This window comes from Taeniopygia guttata, chromosome 2 (genome assembly GCF_048771995.1).
Source record: "Taeniopygia guttata chromosome 2, bTaeGut7.mat, whole genome shotgun sequence".
NCBI classification, from domain to species: domain Eukaryota; kingdom Metazoa; phylum Chordata; class Aves; order Passeriformes; family Estrildidae; genus Taeniopygia; species Taeniopygia guttata.
This window is the reverse complement of record NC_133026.1, coordinates 34,766,793-34,789,330: the sequence shown is the minus strand read 5'-3', so window position 1 is coordinate 34,789,330 and position 22,538 is coordinate 34,766,793. Positions and strand designations below refer to the sequence as shown.

The window sequence follows — 22,538 nt, the reverse complement described above, 5'->3', positions numbered from 1 at the left end:
CAGCTTGAAGGGTCAGGACTTAACACCTTGTCTTCAATAAAAGGTTTTTCATCAACAAACCAAATCCTCTACAAATAATTTATTTAGCTTTATTACACTTCTGTGAATTACAAAAATTTGATTGCAACATTCAGTTTTTTTGTAAAGCCCTAAATCTTGGAGCTTTGAGGAACCTTATATGAAAAATTCTGTTCTAGCTCCTGAAAGTTCATTAATTGCTAGCCTTAACACTGGAATCAGAAAGAATGAAATGTGATCCAGCTGTAGCTGGATCATAAATCCAGCTGGCTCATGTATTCACAAGGCAAAGGAGAAGAGGGAAAAAGCCTTTCAATCAAAAGAAGAAAGGGAGCTTGAGACAAATTTATATACTTTTCAATACAGCACATGATTACTAAGATTTTCCTATCAGGTCTCCTTGTAACACAGGTGCAGGTTTTGGTTTTGTTTTTAACCTGAAAAACATACCATCAGCATTCTGTATTTTAAACTCGCCCCCAATTTTTCTTCTGTTTTAGGAGCCCTTGGCTTTAGAACTCAGGACCTAAAAGTAAAGGTATGCTGACTCAGCAGCAGTAACTCTGTAGATAAGAACAGCAACGACAGGTCAGATCAGTAGATTATCTCCCACAGTGACTATCAGTGGATACATAAGGAAGTGTTAAAGAGTACAGCAGCTTTATAGTGTACATATTTCACCAGCTTCCCAGCTTACATACAGCTCAGGGACTTCAGGCAGGGCTGGTATCCTTGTGCTAAACAGCAGTAGATGGATCTTTCTCCTGCAAAATTATCTAAATGTGCTAACAGCCCAGGCCAGCCACCAGCATCTCTAATTTTCCATGACAAAGAGGTCCACAGTTATGTCTCTGTTCTAGGCAGTGCCTAACCCTCCACACCTGGCCAGGAGAGGATATGGTTTGCTATTAAGTTATACATGCTTACACACACTGTAAATGCTTAAAAATGGGACATATAAGGGCTGGCACTGTCTGTGCAGCCACAGCGCTGCGGAATGTGCCAAAATATTACAGGTGCTACATGCACAGAAAGGTAGGGTTTAGCCACACAAAAAGTGCCACTCAACTGGCTTTAACAGCAACTATATCAACGCCTTGGAGAAGCTGAAAATTGAGAATTTTATGTGTCTCTCACAAAATTGAGAGTCTGGGTCTCTCATGATCCCCCCAGCCTTTCCTCTTTCCTTTGGGGCAATCTGAATTAAGTTTATTGAGAATTAAGGTGGAATCAGTGTAGCTTCAGACAGCAGAAAAAAATGACAGCAAATATCCATGACTTTTGAGGGCAAACTTAATGCTGAAAGAGCTCTTCGGTTTCTTTTGCTTTTGACCACAGCACACATCCTCTGGCACACAGCACACTGTTGGAGAAGAACTACTTCTCCAGGGAACTTCTGCCTGCCTTTGCAATGGCTGTGCCCTGTATGCCTTTACATGACATGTACTGGCCATTTTTCTTCCTTGCCAGACACGAAGCCAAACATTGAACCAATTGATCTGTCAAGATAAGACAAATTTTTAGCAATTAAACATCTGCTCAACAACTGAGCTGCATTTACAAACTGAGGTCTCCATCTCTTCTAAAATCCATTTTTGTTCCGCGATGAAATAAAAAGTGTAACACCACAAATACACCACTTTATCCAAAACCTAGAAGTGATGTTTAAGCAGCCAACAAGAAGAAGAGAAGGAAGGAGTAGAATAGCTGCATGACAAGCTTGTGAGAAGAAACTGAGAAATGTGACTTGACACACAGGTCACAGTAGGTGACACGTGATTTACTGATGATAAGAAAGTCCTCACCTAGTACTTTCTACACTGCCAGTAATAGCACTACACTGGAAACACCTTGTCTCTGTGGAATTGGATTGCCTGATAAAGATATACTCAGAACAGATATCTTATTTACTGAACTGATTATTTTGTGATGACCTTGATCAATAATACCAGAAGCAAGCATGTGATACTTGTGTATTCTTCTGAATTTTAAAAACCCTTCAACCTCTCCTTACCTTGCCAAATACATCAGCCTGCACTGTCAAGTTTCATTGGCAACCTTTGAAGTGTGTTAATGTTATGAGAGCACTATTGCAACATCAGTTCCCTTCTGCAGGGATACACTCACCCTCCAGCCCTGGGATTTGGACTATTGCTGAGTAAAACAGGGTGATGAAACAATTATTGCTGAATCCTGCATGATTCATTGTTGGTAATAACCACCTCCAAATTTACATTCAAATTTACATTCTCATAATCAAAGGTCAGAAATTGACAGCAAGAATGGGTCATTATTCATAGCACTTAAAATTATACATTTACACTAGATACTGTATAATTCTTAGACAAACTGTGATTACACCTGTAAAAATGTGATATATATAGAATTACAGATTTATAGCTTCTTGTATAAATCCTGCTACATTTCCCTGCAACAAAAGCTTTTTCGTGCAATATAAATGTGCCATTCCCTAACACAGAACTATCCAAATATTTAATCACCTCAGTATCTCTTCCTTTGGTAGAAGAGAAGAACAAGTGACAACAGACTGGCTCCCCAGCATGGGAACAGCTTCTGCCAGCATTCAGTGCTGTAAGCGAGGCCAATCCAGCCAGTGCTGCCCTTTAGCCAAAGGTATGCATATAAACAAATCAACTTTGAAAAAAGGTTTTATGTTTTTGTCTAAAAGCCCAGGTTTAAGACTTACCTATGTACCACAGTAGCCAGATCATTATGATTTCAGACACGTAAAACATTATGGGCATGGGGATACAAGAGACCTCATTGTAACATTCACCAATGTAAAAATATTCCTGCCTACAGTCACTCAGCATTTGGCATATGTAAGCTTCCTTAGAGCCATCAGACAGGAGGGAAGAACTCCAATGGAATGGATGTCCAAAAAGGTCATCAGCATGACAGCATGAAAGACTGTTCACCTGATCCTCCACATATGTCTGTGAGACAGGCAGATCCCTAAGAAGGACAAGACTTTTGCTTTACAGAGCATGAGTGCTTATAAGCTAAGCTGTGAAGCAGACATGCATGATACCAGTTTTCAGGCTATTTTATTCTCAATAATCACAGCCTACATGGTCAGTAACTTACTGCTGAATCAATGACTACATGAGAATGGAGTACTCTCGCATTTTTCCTTTTTGAATTTTATTATTTTTAATAAGAATGATGAGTTTTTTGCAATCATCAGATACAAAGGACTTCAGCTTTAATTTAGAGCACGAACACCCTGGCCAGCAGAAGCTTGGCAGGAGGAACAGAAATATAAAAAAAATTATCGTCCCTTTAAAAATCAAAAGCAGCACCTTATCAATATAATGATAGCATGATTTCAATAGCTTTCATGTGCCAGTTTCACAACACTATTTCTATTAAATCATTAAGAATAAACATCTATTTTCATTTAATAATCTTTTTCCCAATTAAAATCTCTCTGAATCTCTGTACAATAGTAATTTCATTTCTTCCCACTTGCTTGCATCTTAATTAAAATCGGTCCATGTTGACTTTCATTTTTATAATATATCTGCCTGTTTCACATCATAGCACCTTCATAACCCCCAGAGTCATGAGTTTTTAATATTTTATTTTGACCTTGTTAAGTCACTAGAACCACCAAAGAGTTTTCTTCTTCCCTTGATAAGCATTTTTAATCCTTATCAAAAAGTAGAGGGTGTGTAAAAACCCACAGTTGAGAACTATGCTTTCTTTAAACAACTCATGCTCATTTATTTAAAAAAACACAACAATTTGCTGCCTTTCAATTTATTGAAAGTATTAATTTATGAACCACAAAATTAATTATTAATTAATAAGGATCAGTTCTTAAATGATACTTAAAGGCCTTTTCCTCTGATCTTCGAGACAGAAGAATATTTCATTTTCAATTTAAAAAATACCATCAATAATAAGTGACTTTACTTTGTAACAGTCTTCTACACAGTATTTGAGTTTGCAAAAAGAGGGGATTGGGGGAAGAAACAGCTATCTTTCATTAGACCAGAGGACCCAGCTGAAAAGTAAAAATGCCCTGCCAAAAGACACAAGCCATTCTTGGCCTGTAGCAGAAAGCTTGCCTATATATTTTAACTCCATCACCTGCCCTACTGACAGGTATTATTCAAAATGCTTACAGCACAAGAAGAAGCACCAATTCAGATGGGAAGCAGAAAGGTGCTGAGCTATCCCTTCAGCCATACACCTGCAAACTTGTCTTTGGAGCTCAAAAGAAACAAATTACTGAGTACACAGGCACATACATTTACATATTTGCCTTGGGTTCTCACCTGAATTCTTGCAGTGCTACCTTTCTCACAGCACAGGTACTGGCTCATGCAAAGGTTTGGCACAGTCTGAGTCCAGCTGTCCAAGGCAGCCTGGTTACACATTATCATTTATCAGACTTGTATTTGCATTTACCTGTGGTGTGGACCCTTACCTGACAGACAGCCCAAGCTATCTAACCTATCCACCTGCCACAGGGAACCTATCTGGCACAAGACTTCTCAAGCAGAACGGCAGCTTTAAATGCCAGCTGGCATTTATGGCCACATTGAGCTAACTTTGGATGGCACAACTGCACAAAAAAGTACAGTGCCTAGAAGTACCACTGCACTGAGCCTAGGTGGGAAACACGCTGCATTTCTTGCTTCTTTGAGAAACAAAGCAGGCACAGCCACAAAGGTCTCTTCACTCAAGCTTCTATTTACATTCCAGAAAGTCAAGTCTCAAGTTCATCAGTCCTGTATAATCAGTATTTGGCTAATGGGTGGAGGAAACTGGAGGCAGCTAGCGACAAAGTGGGAGAGGTGGATTGTTTGCCAGGAAAAAGCCGAGAAGTTTCAGTAACAGCAAAAAAGTTTTTAAAAAGAAAGATTATAATGAGTGAGAATAAGGGTCAATACTAAGATGGGCACTGGCAAGGGAATGTCTATTTTAAGGAGACTGCAGCATGAAGAAAAGCATAAAAACATGCACAGTTTTCTTCAGAGGATAGGAGAGAGAAAAGATGCTGCTGGCAGTTAAATCAGCACTTCATCTAGGGCGAAGAGAAAAATTTAGGGGTTTGCAATGAATACAGCTAATAGATCACCTGGGTATGAGTTAAATAAGAGATTACAGGAAAGTAAAGTGGAATTCCCAGTGGAAGTAATTATAATATCAGCTTCTTATACCGTGTGCAGATTTATCTAAGGTCCAAAAAAAACCCAAAAAACCCCCAAAATCTTAATGTAATTGCTTAACATGCCCCCTTCTTCCCCAAGAATATTACCCCTCTTTCTCCCCCAGCCACTTCAAACACAACAGCTGGTAGTCAGGGCAGCTTAAGTTCTGTTACCAAAAGCAGAGAGCTTGAAGAAATGATATATGAAGAAATACAATACAAATACCCATGACTCTCCTGTAGATTTTGTTACCAGTGAGTGCCAGCTTACTGAAAAGAAGTCCTTCATAGGCTTCTGTTAGATGGGGCCTGTAACAAGAACCTAATATTATTGAACCTATAATTAGCAGCCTCACAGGGGCTCTTGCTACAGACACAAGTTATGAAGGAGGGACTGGTCCTCCAGCTGTGAAATCAAAAGAGCAACAGCCTCCTAAGTATGAACATTTGCTTTATCATCAGTAGATAGTTGAAGTCATAGCTCTCCATGCATGTTAGCTCCTCATCTGTAGAACAGCTACAGCTCACCACACTGCCACGACACCGGGCAGGTAGTGCTTATAAATAACCACTCCAGAACAGAACCAGATTCTTACTTTTAATGTAGATACAAATTGAAGACTATAAATCCCACTTGTACATTTACAGAAATGGGCAAGCAGAATATCCACACCATAAAGTTCTTGGGCAGCTTTCTCACAATAAATATATTTGAATTGTTCAACTTTATCATTGACATGAATTGGCAGGAATTGAAGCAGAAATGCTACATCACAAATGGTCACTTGTAGTAACACATTCTCAAGCTTCGGCAGCATCAGTGGTAGAGCTGAGTTCTGCAGCATGGTATTCTACTATCAACCTCAAAATTCACTTCCTTTTTCTATTAGTAGAATGTACTGTGGTAGCATAAACTCCCCTCTTCTGTGGAATAGAAATACTTAAACTATTTGGAAATCTTGATATCAGCATGTTAAGCATACATATAAATGCTACCAAACTAAATTTTAAGGCAAGACTGTTTGTTTAGACTCCTAAACAAAATGCTGTAAGACTTGCTGAGTTCTGAGAACTTAAACCACAGACAGCCAGAATACAGCTGCACATAGGCAGATATGGAGGGTCTGCTAATATTGGCAACTTTATCATGCAACAGCAAATTTAACTGCTGGTTAGTATAAGCATAGAAGAAATATAGATTGAATAAACTGGAACAAAACCAAAAACCATTCCAAGGTCATAAGTTAGAAAATTCAAGGTCAGTCAGCTGCTTTATAGAGTACTTGACAGTATTTATTAGTTGTACTGCTGTGGCACCTAAGAGCCCCAGGCATGGGCCAAGGCTCAGCTGTGCTCACGCTTGCAAAAATACAAAACAAAAGACAAGCCACAAACCGTTGTAGGCCACAGCTAAGGGCTTCGTACAAAGCAGGGTACTGTCATGTGTCAACTCCTGATGTGCATCTTTTAATGATGTACAGCTAAAGTGTAGATCTCAGTTCCTTGGCTGGATGTTATTTTTGGTGCTAGATTTACCTGATGAGCAGTAGGCCACCTGGAGTTGGATGGCATCAACTGCTCACACCAAGAATGTACCTGAACTCCCACTCTTTCCTGCATTTCAGACATTTGAACCAACTCTGCGGGGGATGCACATCTCTCAATTCACAAGAAGGATCGTGAGACCCAGATTTAATAAAGGCAGAGGGGATTCAGAGGTATGCATTCAGGATCCTTCCACAGACACTGGAGTAATATGCAAGAAAGACCATGAGATTCATGGAGCAAGGGAGTTCCACACTTTCTCCAAGTTGGGGAGACACTTCGGCAGCCTAATGGTTAAAGCACCAAGGAAGAGAGTCAGAGGTCCCAGTCTGGGCTTTTAAAGTTGTTTCTGGTTTTATCACATAACTTAGATGTAAAAATATACAAATGATGCATAAAATAAAGCCACATTACCCAGATGACTACCTTCATTAATAAGCCATAAAGTTGGCTGGATTCTTGCTTATTTTCATTTTGGTCTTGCAACTCTTGCATTGTGAATGTGAACACAAGGCAGAATTTCTCATGCCTACTTCTCTCAGGTGCTTTTGAGCCAAGGTGATAAGGGCTTGCAATGTTTGGGCTTTTTTTGTTAAACCTGTTTAAAAAATGTTTTTAGGACCTAGTTCCTTCTTCGGATCTGTTTGTAAGTGTTGAACACTGGAACAGTGGCATAGAATATGAATATGTATGTAAGTTACATACATTGTCTTTTAAAAAATGTAGTTGCTCATTGGCCTTTACAGTTATTTATATTTTGCTAGAGTTGTATTGATAGTCAGAGGAGCTTGTCTGCTGTTCACAGCACATATTGCTATGTTTAAGAAATGCTCTTAAAAATCTCAGTCTGGCACCTCAAATAAAACACTGAGTCACAAGTCCCTTGAACCCCTAAGTTGTTCATGCTTCTATTTACTCATGCAGCCCACTGAAATGCCAGGATGTTGCTCTCAGCCAATTTCTCATAACTTAAATATTACAGTAACTGTTCGTGAGCGAAGCAGTAGGCAGTGGTACTCTTGTATCACTGCTTTCAATTTCAGGCTGCCTGGGTTAAAAACGCGCCGTAACTTTTCTGCCCTCCTGCGGGTCTGCAGCGCAGCCAGCCCCACACCGTGAGCGGGGCAGAGCGCTGCACCGCACCGCCTCCCACCCAGCATCCCCAAAACCCAGAGCAGGCACAAGCGCCTCACACCTGCGCCCGAAACCCTGGGGCAGTCCGTCACCTGGAGCATTTTAAATGTGGATCGGGAATTTAATTGTTCCCAGTCGTGCAGAAGTACCGAAAACGCGAGGTGTTCCACAACACCCACCAAGTGGCACGCCTGGCAACCCCCGCCCGCCCCAAGCACCACGACGCGCCGAGGCGCGATACGGGGCCAGTCCTGTACCGCGGGGACCACGGCAGAGGATGCGCGTTGGTCCCTGAATGCCCTCCTCACCCCAAGCCCCGCGGCGGGAGCTCCCGGTACCGCACCGGCCGCGGAGGCGAGCCCCTTCCCGAGCCAGGAGGGATGCTGATCCCCAGGCGAGGGAGCCGGACGCGGGGCTCCCCTCTCCCTCACCCCACACAAAGGCACGGCAGGGCGGCTGGGAGGCGAACCGGGCCCCGCCGCGCTTCCCCCGTCCCGGCTTCCCCCTCCGGTGCCGCCGGAGGGACAGCCGACCCCGGGCAGGGGCACCGCCGCCCCGGGGAGCGCCCGCCCGGGGCCGGGGGAGCGCCTGCCCCGCGGTCGGAGCGAGCGGGACGGCGAGGCGCTCTGCAGACAGGTAGCTCCCTGCTAAAATGGAGGGAGCGGAGAAATGCGGCGTTCGCTGGAGAAACTTACCGGAGGAAACCGACGAGCCGGACAAACTGGAGTTACTGGATGCGGCCATGGTCCCTCCTCCTCGCCCCTTAGCTGCGAGCCCCGCGTCGGCCCCCGCTGCTGTCCGGCCGCCGCTGCCGCCAGCCCATCGCAAAGTGCCGGAGCCGCGCCGCGCCGAGCCGCCGCCGCAGCCCGCGCTCGGCTCCCCGCGCCGCCGGGGAGCAGGAGGCGGCGGCGACCCGCCGAGGCGCTGCCGGCCGCTCTCCGGGGCTGGGCGAAGCCGCTCGGCAGGTCAGGCAAAGGGCCCCGCGGCGTTTCCAGCGCCTCTCTCCGCCCTGGGGAGCAGGGCTTACCTTGTGACGGGGACGCGAGAGCCGCCCTGCCAGCGCCTTCCCTCGCCTCCTCCCTTCCCTTCCCGTCCCTTCCCTTCCCCGCCTCCTCGCGGGCAGCGCTGACAGCCCGCCGGGGGGACCCGCCGCAGCTCCCCTCACGCACACAAAGGAAGCGGCGGCGCTGCCGGCCGGGCTGCCGGCCCCGGCTGAGCGGGCAGGGTGGGTCCCTCTCGGGCGAGCCCCGGCGGCGCGGCAGCCCCGCCGAGCGCCGGCCAAGCCCCTTCCCGGCCGCCGCCGCCGCCTGGCACGGGGCTGGCAGCGAGCGCGGCTCCTGCCGTGTGCCGGCCCCGTCCCGGCGGGGCGGCAGCGCCTGTTGAGCGCCTCGGCCGGCGCTCCCTCGGCCGAACCGCAGCGTGGGCTCCGCGCCGGGCTGCGCTCCGCCGACCCCCGCCCGCCGCGGAACCCGCTGCCGTGCCGCTGCGGCTGGGGCAGGGCTGCGCACCTCGCTGCCCTTTGTCCGTCTCCTGCCCCCGCGGGCTTCCCTCCGCTCCCGCGGGGCTCTCCCTCCCTCCGGACAAGCTCCCACCTAAGCCTTTTTTTCTCTTCATTTTTTTTCCCTCCCTTCTGACATCCGTTTTTCTTAGTAAAACCCCCCCAAAACAGGCCGACACCAACACGAGGTTTTACCCTGCCAGGTGCACAGCAAGTCCGGGGCCCCGGCCTGGACACAGTTTGGGTTCTCCCTCCCACCTCCCCCCACAGCGCTCCCGACCCGGGGGCTCTGAAGGCACATGGGGGGCGGCTGCCAGCATCCAGCGGGGGTTTGGAGGGTCTGGCCGACCATTTGGGTTCGCAGCCCTGTGTCTTAGTGTGCAAGTGGGAAAGAAGACCCGAGAAAGCATCACTTGGAGGTTTCCGCCTGTTGTCTGTCCTTCTCGTTCCCTTTTCCAATGTTTTATCGCCAGCCAAAGCTTCCATCTCACTTTATAAAACGTGGGTGGAAAGGCTAAAGGAAGGTGGGCGCCCGAGTGGCACACAGTCTTGCTGGCACGGGACCTGTAAGAAGCTTAAAACCTATTTGCCGTGACGCTGATTTATGAAAGCCTTACATGTTTCGTAACAGGGAGTCTCTAACACAAAGTAACTTTGGGAGCGAGGAAGCGCATTAAAGTTTCTTTGGCAATCTAAGGCTTACCCACCCAGCTACTCCGCGTCCCAAACCAGCGTGCAAACCGCCTGCCCGCTCTGTAACCCGCTCCCAGCCGCTTCCCTTTTCCCGCGGAGCCAAAATGCAGCCCGGGCTCCCTAGAACCTGCAGCCGGTTCCCGTTTTTTCCTCGGGAAAGCAGGTCCCGAGTCCCCTCTAGCGGCGGAGGCGGCAGCGGCAGCGGTCCTGCCGGGCGCCGGGTCCCGCTTCCCCCGCGGGGGTCCTGCGGCAGCGCTGGCAGCGCGGCCGAGGCCAGCTGGCTTCTCCAGGTTTTATTTTGTAACGACGGCTCGCTCCGTGTGAGAAAGAACTAGCTTTAAACCAGGCTTTAGCACTAAATCCCATTAATCTGTAAATTGCCACGTACCGACATAAAACCGGGACAGGCGTGCCACTGCTTTTTGGTCTTTGGCCAAATATTTTATGTCACACATTTTGAAGACCGGATGTTAAGGGCAAAATGAGAAAGGCAGATAGGTCATAAAACCAGGCTGATACCTGGGAAAATACTGCAATAATACAGTGAACACTAAGACTGTCTTAGTAAATTGTTACTTGCAGTGTGTGATGTTTCAAATAGTCAAATGGGATTTGCTTGTATCCTACGTGGTCGTTTTTTCTGCTCTTTCTGCTATATCTCTTTCCGGTGTTTGCCTCCTCTTAGTCTGCTATGTTTTCATTTTTCCCTCCATAATTTACCATTCTCTTGCCAGCATGTCTCTCCAGCAAATCTTGGAATTGTCTCTCATATGATTGGTGAAATATGGTGGTGACAACACTGTCAGAATCTGCAGGGACAGAGGCAAATAACCTGAAAGAGAGAAAACCCCCTCATTCTGCTAAGACTTAGCCGACAGAAAAGAACTTCCTTAACTAATTTTAAATTATCTTTCACCCATATATATACTGGATAAATCAAGAGAGCAATTTCTTCAGAGAGTGATTACTTCAGATATCCCAGTAATTGAAAACTGAGTATTTTCTATCCAAAACCAGTGAGTATGAACATGTCTGATTATGAGTGTGTGTGCCTTTGAAATTATCAACCGGCAACTGATGGTAATTTTTGTGGTAACAGCAGGTATGAGGTTGTGTAATCTCAGTTGCTACAACACTGAAAGGTAAATTAATAAAGTTAAGTGAAATGTACTGTAGATTAAAAGAAACTCCCATTTCAAGAGAAGATGGCCTTTTTCCTTTTACAAGCAAAGAACATAAAAGCCATTAAACTAGAGGAGAAATTACTACATCAAAGGGGAAGAAAATTTAAATGACACAAAAGTAGCCTTGTTATGTGCAAAAAGTCAAAGTAAAGACAATGCAATCAAATCTCAGTTCTATTTTACAGAATCTGTAAACAGATTCTGCCCTAGTCTAATTTGGCAGAGCCCAGATATATCCATTACTAATGATATAAACACTTAGTATCTAGAATAAACTTTAAATTGTAAACTCTGATGTAAAGCATTCCTGGGCTTTCCATAAGTGTATGCTTCATATAACTCTGATAAAAATCTACTTTACTCTCCCTGTAGAACTAAATTTAGTGCCTGCTTCCATGATACCTGCACATTGATGAGAAGTCAAAGCTTCCAAAAGTTTTGAGGAACTCAGAAAAATCACATTTCCTTGTGTATTATGACCTTAGAACACTGCATTTGACATTAAGAATGAGTTGCAAAGGAAAAATACAAAATTGTATACTTTTCATTAAGCATGAGAAAGATCTTAAAGCTTTTCTAGTTTTTTTTCCTGGGGAAGATTCCTTGAAGATTTCCTGGCTTCTAGATTGGTTCAATGTAGTTTTTATTTACACAGTTTGAGGTTTTTTTGGGGGGCTTTAGCAGTTTTTTATTTTTTAAATTTTATTCATTCATTTATTTATATTATGAGATTAAAGAATTTGTTGAAGAACAAAGTTTGTCCTCAGTCTATAGCAACATTCCAAAGAAGTGAGTGCCTGCCTAATGCTAATACTCAGCCTAAAATGTGAAATTTGAAATAACATTTGACTCACTGTGGAAGAGGCTGTTGTATTCCAAAAAGTAATAGATATGGGAAGCTCAAAGTAATAGCTGGAATATTAAAGGAACCCAAACTTGTTGCTGCTTGATTCTTACCTAAAATGTTTCTCCAAACATTCAATGTATTAGATTATTCCTGTAGCCTAATTATGTACTCCTATATTTCAGCATGGTGAAACTCCTGTTCAAGCTAGAGATCATGCACATTTTGTTCTCTAATAAACAAAAATGAATAAACACCATGGAATTTCAGCAAATAATAAGTCTTGCAGGCCAAGAACTCTTGAACCAAACACAAAAGTAAGTAAAATTATGTTTGAAAGTAACTTTCTTTCACAGTGTATTTTGAAACCTGTGGCTGTGTAGGTACATGCATAATTTCATTGTCATGCAAACTCTGGTGGAAGAATGTATTTTGGTAAAATTGTAAGTATAAGCAGGATGAGAACCTGCATTTGGAGAGCCATCAGTGCAAAACATAGTGACTTTGATAGCTGAGGACATATCTGTCCTGCTATCGTGCTGTGGAGTGATCTCTGGAGTGGCCTTGGTTCCCCAGCCAACTGGTATGTGCTGGTTTGTGGCCTTATTTCAAAAAAAGGCTCTGCGGATGAGGAAGACCACCTGCCTTCTGCATAGTCATTGCTAACTTGCAGTGACTTTGTGAAGACAAATCCTAGCTGACAAATAATTGTCCATGTTCCCATGTGATAAAAGCAAGCAGAAAGTCACCCTTCTGTACAGGAGATTGAAAACCTAGAAATAACAAATAAAAGAAAACAGACAGAGCTGTGCTGATTTTCTTCAAGAAGCCATATTTTTTCCTATTGACCAAATGGCTTATTGCATAGCTAGGTATCCACATATTTAATATGCTGGTTTCCTCTCATTCAACTTTAGACATAGTAGGCACTTTCACAGTAGAGGCAAAGAATTTCTTTCATTTTACTGACTTGGCAGAATGCTTCCTGCTGCAGAAAAAGAGATTTAAAACACAAGTATAGATGAAAAAAAAAAAAAAAAGGGTCACTAGATAGGGCCTGCAGTAACATGAATCTCTCTATCAGCTTGGATTACTTCATCTGAAAGAAATTAATCTAAGGCAGACAATCATTTATATTGCTATCTTTAAGCTGTTGAAGTCTCCATTATAAAAGGCAATTTCATAAGACCCCTCCTAAAAGAATCTGGCTTGAAATCAGCACATCTTGAGTCTCCTCAGACTCAAACCCTCTCCATGCCATATGACAGCCAAGGTTTGTGCTGCCTTCTGGCAGCCAAGCCCCTGTAGGTGGCTGCAGCACAATCCTCAAGGCCTTTCTGGTTTTGCAGTCACAGCGCCTGGGATTATGTTTATGGAATCTGCCATAATCCACAATATCTGACGGCTGGGATATTCTAGCAGAGGAGCAGGGGCTGACTGTGTGCTGGAAACTTTCACCTGGCAGGGAGAACAGCAGTTTGAACCCTAGATAATGAATTCATTTCAGCATGAGAAGTGGCAGTTGTTATTTCGGTGTGAGTGCAGATAGCTTGGCAAAAATGTTGGAATTAATTAATTATGCAAATAAGAGGAAAGTAAAGATGTTTGGCCCACTGCTCTGATTACGTAATAGGTATAGAAATATAAATGTTCTGTGGGAGACAGCAAGACATATGACACAAAGATTTAGAGTGCAAAGACCTAAAATGCTAATCCTTCCTTTGATGTTTATATTGCTTAGCTGGAAAGGGAGGAAATGCATTTTTCATTCTTTGATGCTGTGAAAAGGAAAGGCCTTTATAAGCAATATATAATTCGTATTTATATACTATCCACAGTACTTGGAAATTTTATTCAGTATAAGCAGAAGCTATAATAAGAAAAATAAACCAAAATATCAATAAATAGCAGATGCACACTGTATTTGGGTATGAATAAATTATGTGAGTCATAATGATTGCAACAGCAGGTGGTGGTGTAGTTCAAGACTCTCTGTGATTTCTTGCTTTTTTCCTCATATTCCAAAGAGGAAGGCTTGAGACCCCTAATGCCTGGTGCAGTTTTTAGCTCTGCACCTTCAATTGGTGAACAAACTAGAGGCATCTATTGAATTTTAATAGCTCTGCAAAAAAAAAAAAAAAAAAAAAAAAAAAAAGTCATACAGCAAATGGGCTGGTCATCATTTGTGAGTGCTAAAGCTGCTGCTATGACTAATTTATGAACATCCATCCTACTTGTCCTTTCCTCTTTCTTCCTGTCTCATACATCCTATTTTAATTAAACCTCAGATAGGGAGTTTGCTGGGGTAGAGAATTTCCTTGTTATGTTGATTTCAAAGTTTTTTATTGTGGAGCTCTAAGCTGTAATTGGAAACTGATAAAGGCTTTGAAATTACCTGTCAACTATGTAAGTGCCATGAAACTTTATTATAAAAACATAAATTGTACAGAATAATTTCAGGTGAAATTGAACTTCAGTATGTTTTTCCTTTCTTTATAACAATCAGCAAGTTTCAAATATTTTTCCTTAGAGAGCACAATTAAAAAGTCCTGATTATTTGCAGTATAGTTCTCTTTTATGTCATGATTATGTTCTTACTTTGGAACATGACAGTGTTTAATTTAATTTTTTCCAGAGGTGGAACACAAAGCTACTAAATATTTAACCATATGTCTAATTTTTTCACTGACCCATAAACACTAATAATTCTGGACCCTTTGCTGGTCCAGGCAACTAGTACAAACATGTCCTACACATATAGGAAAAGAGGACTTTTGTCCATGTTTCTGTACTGCCTTTCTCTGAACAGAATGGATCCCTATTTACTGTGAAGGTCATGTTTGTACAAGAGCTACTTTCCACTTTTCATTATAATTATTGTAAGCAATTGAACTACCGCATAATTTGGAGTAGGTGAAGAGGTGAAAGAAACAAGAATAGAAACAATTTTGATGAACTTAACAACAATAATCAGTCTCCTTTTCTGAGTAGTCTAGTTCTCATGTTACTATGTATTAACAAACTCAATAAGAAATACAGGCCTAATGGGCATAAACTGAGATTTTCGTGTAGAATTGTTTCAAGTACATCACACTTAAAAAGAAACTCCATGATGTACAATGCATAGCTTTTATTAACCTTTGGCCTTTTATCTAGACTGACATTTAAATAAATCCTTTTCCTCATAGTTCAACATCTCTTCTTTCTTCAACCTGCAGTAAAGTCATCATGTTGAATTCACAGCTTCCCAATTACCATGACAAAGCAGTGATATCAAAGCCTCAGATTTACTCTTTCATTAAGAAGCAAGAAAGAGTGGGGTTCAGAACAGAGCTACTTTAACTCTCCTGTCATCTTCCCCTTGTATGTGAATTTTATGCAAACCTACTAAGATTTAATTAATGAATTTACTTGCTATTTCAGCATTCTCACCATTTCTTGGTACTGACAAATTTTGGCTGATGGATTTGAGGACTGTTCAATGCAAAATGTATTCAGATACTCTATATTGACAAATAGTGGTAGAACTGTATGTTTTGTTACCTAAGTTGTGTGTTATGAACTTTTAAAAATTAAACCAGCAGTTGTCCAAAATAGGTTCTATTTCAGCTACAGAACTGAAAATTTCAGTTCATCAGACTATTGCAAAAACAAAGCTTTGCTCATTTATTTGTCAAAAATAAATTAGTCAAAGTATCTACTTAGAAGTTATTTACTTCAGAGGTTCATGAATTATTTATCTCAATATTTCCCCTGTTTAACTGTGATACCATACTCCCTTAATTAGCTACAAATATCTTAAATTAGAGAGGGGCAGCTACTAGGGGAGAATTCCCATATTAATATGGGTTTTATTTATAAATGTTTGCTGCTCCTTTACAAAATGCTGTCTAAATGTACTTGGTATACTTTGCAATTTACTAATATAGGCTGGCTGGGGAAGCCCAAAACTTGGCTGCTTTATTCTTCAATATGTTCAGATTTAGATGCTCTCTTTTACATATGTAAACAGAAACCTTACAGCCTATAATGGGTTTTAAAGTTGGGTTCTTTATTCTTCGTATAGAGACTTGGAGGTCAAATGTAGAGATTTTGGATGTTTGATTGGACCAACATACCATTCATCTATGTAACACAATTTCCTAAAGGCCTACTGACATTAACCATCCTAGATTCCAGATGAATGCATTTCTCTTCTCTTCTCTACAGTTTTGCTAAGAGGTAAAATCAATACACAGCTCCATGTTTCTCCCTGAATGCTTGGACTGAAACGTTGTCCATACTGAAGGCAGTAATAGTTTTTCTCACTGACTTCAAAGAGGCCAGTGTTTCACCCTTCATTTCCCTGCTGGATACTGCTTTTCCCTTTAAGCTACCACATATCATAAAAATTACGGTGCTTTGAAAACTAAATGCACCACAGTAAAAACTGCAATGCCACAAGGTAGTGTCAATATGTATTTTTATGCAGTAGAGGGAGGAGGAAACAAACCAGGAGAGACAAATGTTCCTAGTCAAAAACTGAGAGTTTTTGTTGCATTTATAAATGAAAATACATCCTTTCAAGCAATAAAACCCCCATTCACCTGCTTAGTACCATTCCACCAAGGGCAGCCACCAGGCAACCACAGGTTTACCAACAAATCTCTTCTTATAATTTCTCAGTCACAAAGAAGGTTAGAAATGGGATTTAGAGCTCTAAGGGGTTTGAGAAAAGTGTAAGCATCCAAGATGTTCTGCAGATCTTAGGTATTGAACCATTATCCTGCAAAACCTAGATTTTAGTAAGTTCAACTTCATTTTAAGGTATGGCATCTGGATTATCTTTCTTCTTTAGTTAACTTTTCTCAATCATTTATCTTCTGCCTGAGATGCTTTGCTGTAGTTTTAAGCATCCACACCAAATATGTCTGAGGAAAAGAGGATCAGGTTTATCTTTCATTCAGAACCAGATAAAATTGTCTTGTATGCAGACTATAGAGGACTATAGATGAATAGAGACAGTGAGCAATAGGGATAGGAACTATAACAATTTAAGCTGTTAGCCCTTTTTAATTTCCTAAGTCAGGTTCATTTAAGTATGTGACAACCCTGACTTTGAAGGGAAGGCCAGGTCTTGGTCCCAGTGCAGAATTTCTGTATTTCTAATCCTGTTATTTGTGATCTGAGTTGGGTGGTGGGGTGGAGTATATTTGGACTTCAAAGATAAAAGCTCAACTGAAAAAACATTTTGATGAAGAGATAGTAAAGAATATTTATATTCCTTAAGTAGTTTGCTATAAATATGCATTTTTATATATGGACTCTACTTACAAAGATAAAAGCACAATTGGGGAAACCTTTAAATGAAAAGCTTGTAAAAATATGTATACCATATATATATATATATATATATATATATATATATATATATACATATATGTATATATGTGTGTATATATATATATATATATATATATATATATATAGCCTGTACCATAAGTAGAAATTTGCTAAGTAACTATCTAAGCCTGGCAATGGAAAAAGCTGACAAAGTAAATGAAGGCAAAATGAAATCTCCAGTGTAAAACCACCATCAGAGGTAAACAGCCCCAACAGGAAGGGGATGAAAGTCCCCTGAGAGTCAAGACAGGAACCTATCTGCAATATCTGTCATAGCTCTTATCTGGTTTTGGTTTTTTTTTTTTTCTGTTTGGATAGGTTTGTTTGGGTTTTTTTTCCTAAGGAAAAAAGAATGCTTGATTAAACTAATTCTTTGGCTTACTCCATTTGGTGCATAATTAACTGAATATTGAATAGTCATTTAGCATGTTATATAAAATCAGCTTAAGTGGACAGGAAAACATTCAGAGTACAAATGAGCTTTTATCAGTGATTGAAGATCCTATTGTCTATGACTGAAAAGGAAAGTAAACAGAGGTGCCTATACCCAACCTGTCTTTCATTCCATAGATGTAAAAAGGAAACAAAACCTTGGAAGTCCTGCTGTCATTATTATTCTGAAATGTTGAAGCATGCAAAAACATTATGTGAAATGCAAATTTTAGGGAATTCTGTCAGAGGCAAGAGCTTCAAATTATATGATTCTAAAATTGGACAATAAATTAAAATCGGATGAAAACTATGTAAAAGAGTCATAAATAAGTGTCTGTGTGCAAATAACATGAACATGTCATAAGCTTAGCTGGGCTGAATGCGGGCTGTAAAAGTGTTGAGGATGATTTGGTTCAGGTCTGCAAGTTTTTTGCTACATGCAGTGCAGGATTTCAAGGCCCAGGCAGTTCCCCAGGGAATGCTGTGAAAAGAAAGTTGAATGACATTCAGTTAAAATTCTGCTGTGAACATCAATAAAAGGACAACGCATTCAGGGTCTTTGGAGGTTCTGTTTAGCAGTGGTTGGTTTGGACAAGTGCATAAGGATCACTGTGTTCTCATAAAGTTCAGAAGATTAAGAGAAAGAGCTCTACCATAGAAACAGCAAAGTATTTTTATGTCTTCAGAAGGAAATGCCTCAGAAGAATGAATAATTAGGTGGAATGACTTGCTAAAGACCAATCTCTTATATCACAGTTCATCCTGAAGAGAAAATGGAAGTGACTGGTACAAATGTTAAGTCAAAGCACATCCCACTTAAGGAGTACCAATGGGAAACTGAGGAAATTTGCCCATGGTTAATCAAGATTAACCCTCCACACTCACCAAAGTTTGTAGAATTACAGTCAAATGTAGCATAGGGCAAAGAAGGTTTTTCACCAGCCTTTATTGGTCCTGTTGGCTACCTCTGACAGCACTTTAAGCACTCACTTTAAAAAAAAAAAATAAGCAAAAGCAATGGAATTTCAAAGGTGCCTGTATCATGTATCACCCTAGTTAGAAAAAGGCAACAACTGAGAAGGATGTGCTTGTGTGCCCGTGAGACACCATCCATATAAATGTTTGTGACTGTGTGTCTGTGTCTCTATGTGTCTGTGTGTGTACCACTGCTCACACACACATAGCCTCAGGAAAGCCAGAAACCTTTCATGACTGGCTGGATATGAAGCAATTTTTCTCTCTACACTGATATAGAAAAAGAAATATTTTTTGTGGTCATTAGAAAGCTGCACATAATTTTCTTAAAACATTTTGCCACATCTGGAGCCCTATTTTCTTCTCCATAGGCTGCTTAACTCTTATTAATATCAATGGGGGGTTATGCACACATGTGGAGAATAAATTAGATTCTTCATTGTTTCCTTCTGATAAAATTAAATGTTCTTTCCACATGTTAAAATTAACTCACATACTGTTGTTCTCAGGGTATTGGAAGTAGAGAGCATAGAGCAATGGAGAGTTGCTAGTTGAATCTTACAATATTTTGCCTCTTAAAAATACTATATACTACTCCTTTTAGAATCAGAAAATAGTTGTCAAAAGCTTCAGTTAGAACTTGAGTTTTTTGACTATTGATTTCATCCTTGGGCTGTATGGAAACCCGTCTCTCCCAGTATGGTGCATTTTTCAGACTAGATTTGTGATAGTAGTTTCTTCATACCAAATAAATGGCTAACCTCTTTTCCATTCAAATTTTTATCAATCAATTCTTATTTCCTTTTTCCTTATTTACAGACATCGGATGACAAATGTTTCTGTCACAACCAGTAGCAGGACTGTCTTGACTCATTTTCCTGTGATGCCTGTAAGAGAAAAACACTAAATGAATTTTCACTGACATGAATTTGAGACACAATTTAATACTCTCATTATACAGGGAATCATTATTGTGCCTGATTTAGTATATGTAAGATGCTGCAAAGGATTTTATACTCATTGAAGTGGTTTTTTTGCAGGGAGAAATATTTATAGAAGACCTGTTAATATTTATCCTTGACATTGCATCCAAGAAATAACTACAGAGACTATTCCATAGACCTTTTGCCATTTTTAGTATATGGAATGCTGATCATTAACATTCAACACAGTCATAAACACCATTCTCTGAGGGATGATGACATCAAATAAATTGGACCTGTTTCTAAGAAGCTGCATCCCCTATGGATCTCTCACTAGCAGAGGATGATTAAGCTTTATAACTTCCTAGGACAGCAGTGGAGATGCAGCTGCAAATGGAAGAGGAATAGCACAGTGTGTCAGTAATGCCAACCTAAATGTCCCAGAAGTGGTGTGGGGTGAGGGAATGTCTGCAACTTGGGACTGAGGGATCCTGTAGTATTATGAACCTCTTGTTGAGATACAGTCTTGGAAAATAATTTGACAGAACTCTACTGTATGAATAAAATCTGTGTGAACTCAGCCTAAAGCCTAAAAGTTAAGAAAAGTGAAGAAGTCAAAAGAGCTCGTACCAATGCCATCGACAAAGTCAAGAAACAGGATTCATTAGAGTTACTTGATTCAGCAATCAAGCCAGTATTAACAGATAAATATTGATGATCAAATTAGCAGAGAAGAAATTGTATAAGAAATAGATTAATCGAAATCTAGAATCAGCATTATTTTTTCAGTATGATTTATTTTAGTGTTTAGTAATGTGGACAGTAGTTTTTTCACTGCAATTCATGAACCATTTATGCTTTGATTTTTTTCTGAGAACTGTAGTTAGCTCTTCTAAACATTGGGATTTTGCTTTATATTATAAATTTACTATGCCACAGAGAATCTTTATGACCTTGAAACAAGATGCAATCTTTCGAAGTTTAGTTGCACTTACTTTTCAGATTTTGTCTTGGATTTTCTTTCTAATTGTAAGAATATATCTGAAAATATGGTGGAAGGTGAAAATTACAGTTTGTGATATTTATTTTTACTCCTTGATTTGATTTCTGAATGTCTTTCAGGCTTAACTGGGGTTTGACATGCCTTCTAGTTCCTTGGATGCTCTAGTTTGTGAAATTGTGACTCAAGAAGGGCTGCTATGAACCACCCAAGTCCCCCTGGAATGAGTAGGATCCATGATGTGAGGACACCTAAATTTAGGCATCTAGATGTCTCAGTGACATAGGTTCCATTATAATAAGCTAGGATTTTGTCAGTGTCACCAGCAGATCCCAAAGAGCCATTCAGCCACCATTCAGGTAATAGTTATCTGTTTTAGAGAGAGAAGCTGATTCTGCTCTGCTGCAACTGAATCCCATTGGCAGATGAAGCCAGAGCATCAAAAAAAATGGGTGTTCTTCTAAATCTTCCATCTCATTCAGCTCAACCTACAAAGATCATAGAATAAAATCAGATTTACAAGTTTTAGTCCACTTGATTAGAATGAGGGGCTTGTTTTACTTGGCCAATCTATTATCTTCATTTTGTTTGAGGCAAGTACACTGTGATGCCCTCAATAATCACAAAGGGAAGATATGTTACAGTCTTATTTTCTCTATTTGAGCCTTTTTTATGTTTGAGAATAATCTCAACCTATTTAAATTGGTTTTTTAAGGAGTATGTGCCGTGTACAGTGAAACAGGAATCTGCAGTGGCTGAGACATTTGGAGCTGAGGAAACTAAACAGTCTTGGCCAGCTCAATGCTACTGAAATAGAAAATGCTATGAACTTTCTCAGATACTCTCTAGGACATCTGAAGCTCCCTGGGTCAAACAATTCCTAATCCTTTGTATGTGCAATGAGAAAAAGTACTTCCTTCTCTCCACTTCAGTTATGGTCATACTGTCACTGGAGTCCCATCTCCCTGTTGGTTTTCTTCATACCACTGTAAGGAAAGAATGAATTAGTGAATCTTAAGCTTCCCTTAAGAGAAAAAATGTAGCATTTTTAGCATTCAAAATAAAATAGAAGCCAAACAAATCTTTCCAACCAAAGTTATGGTTCAACAAGGTTTTCAAAAAAAAATCACAGAATGCAAATCTATTACAAACTCAAGGCACATTGCCTCTTAGTCTCTCCTGACAAAAAAATCATAGTGCAAATGAATTTACCATAAAGATGTATTGGAACCAGTCTGGAAGCCAACACACCAGTTAAGTTGTTGCTGGCATGGAGTGTCTCCATTAAGGTCACTGTCTCAAAACATATTTCAGAAAGAAATCCTGCTACTCTGTAGAAAGTGGGCAGTTCTAAAAGAACAATGGCCTCCACTGTCCAGAAGGACTTCTTAAGTAAAGAAAAGTGGGTGCAAGCTCAAAGAAGAGATTTAGAACTTTGCACAGGAGTCAAAGGCTCTAGGATCTATGCTCTAGAAATACACAACTATATTGGCACAATGAAAGCATATTGATTTAATTCTTGCTTAGCCATTTTCTCTGGAGCTCTCACTATCATATTGGACATGTTTCAGAAGCTGATAACAAATAGCACAGATGTAGCTCCAGCCCCGACAAGCAGCAGTTAATGCACTTTTAAATGCAGACCTTTTTTTCCAAACAGATCAACACGTAAGAGCAAATATCATCAGTTGTCTTTGAGGACGGAAATTTTTGGTTATTGCGACTTTA

General features: G+C 40.8%; 1 protein-coding gene across 1 annotated transcript in view; it reads right to left on the bottom strand.

The window, feature by feature from the left end:
* The window catches only part of CHN2 (chimerin 2), a 159,112-nt gene extending 150,203 nt beyond the window's left edge, over positions 1-8,909 (bottom strand). The window contains exon 1 of the mRNA XM_030264906.2: positions 8,575-8,909. Within this exon, the coding sequence (XP_030120766.1) occupies positions 8,575-8,623 (49 nt within the window). The 5' untranslated portion in view covers positions 8,624-8,909. The remainder of the gene's footprint in view (positions 1-8,574) is intronic.
* Between the last annotated feature and the right edge of the window lie 13,629 nt (positions 8,910-22,538).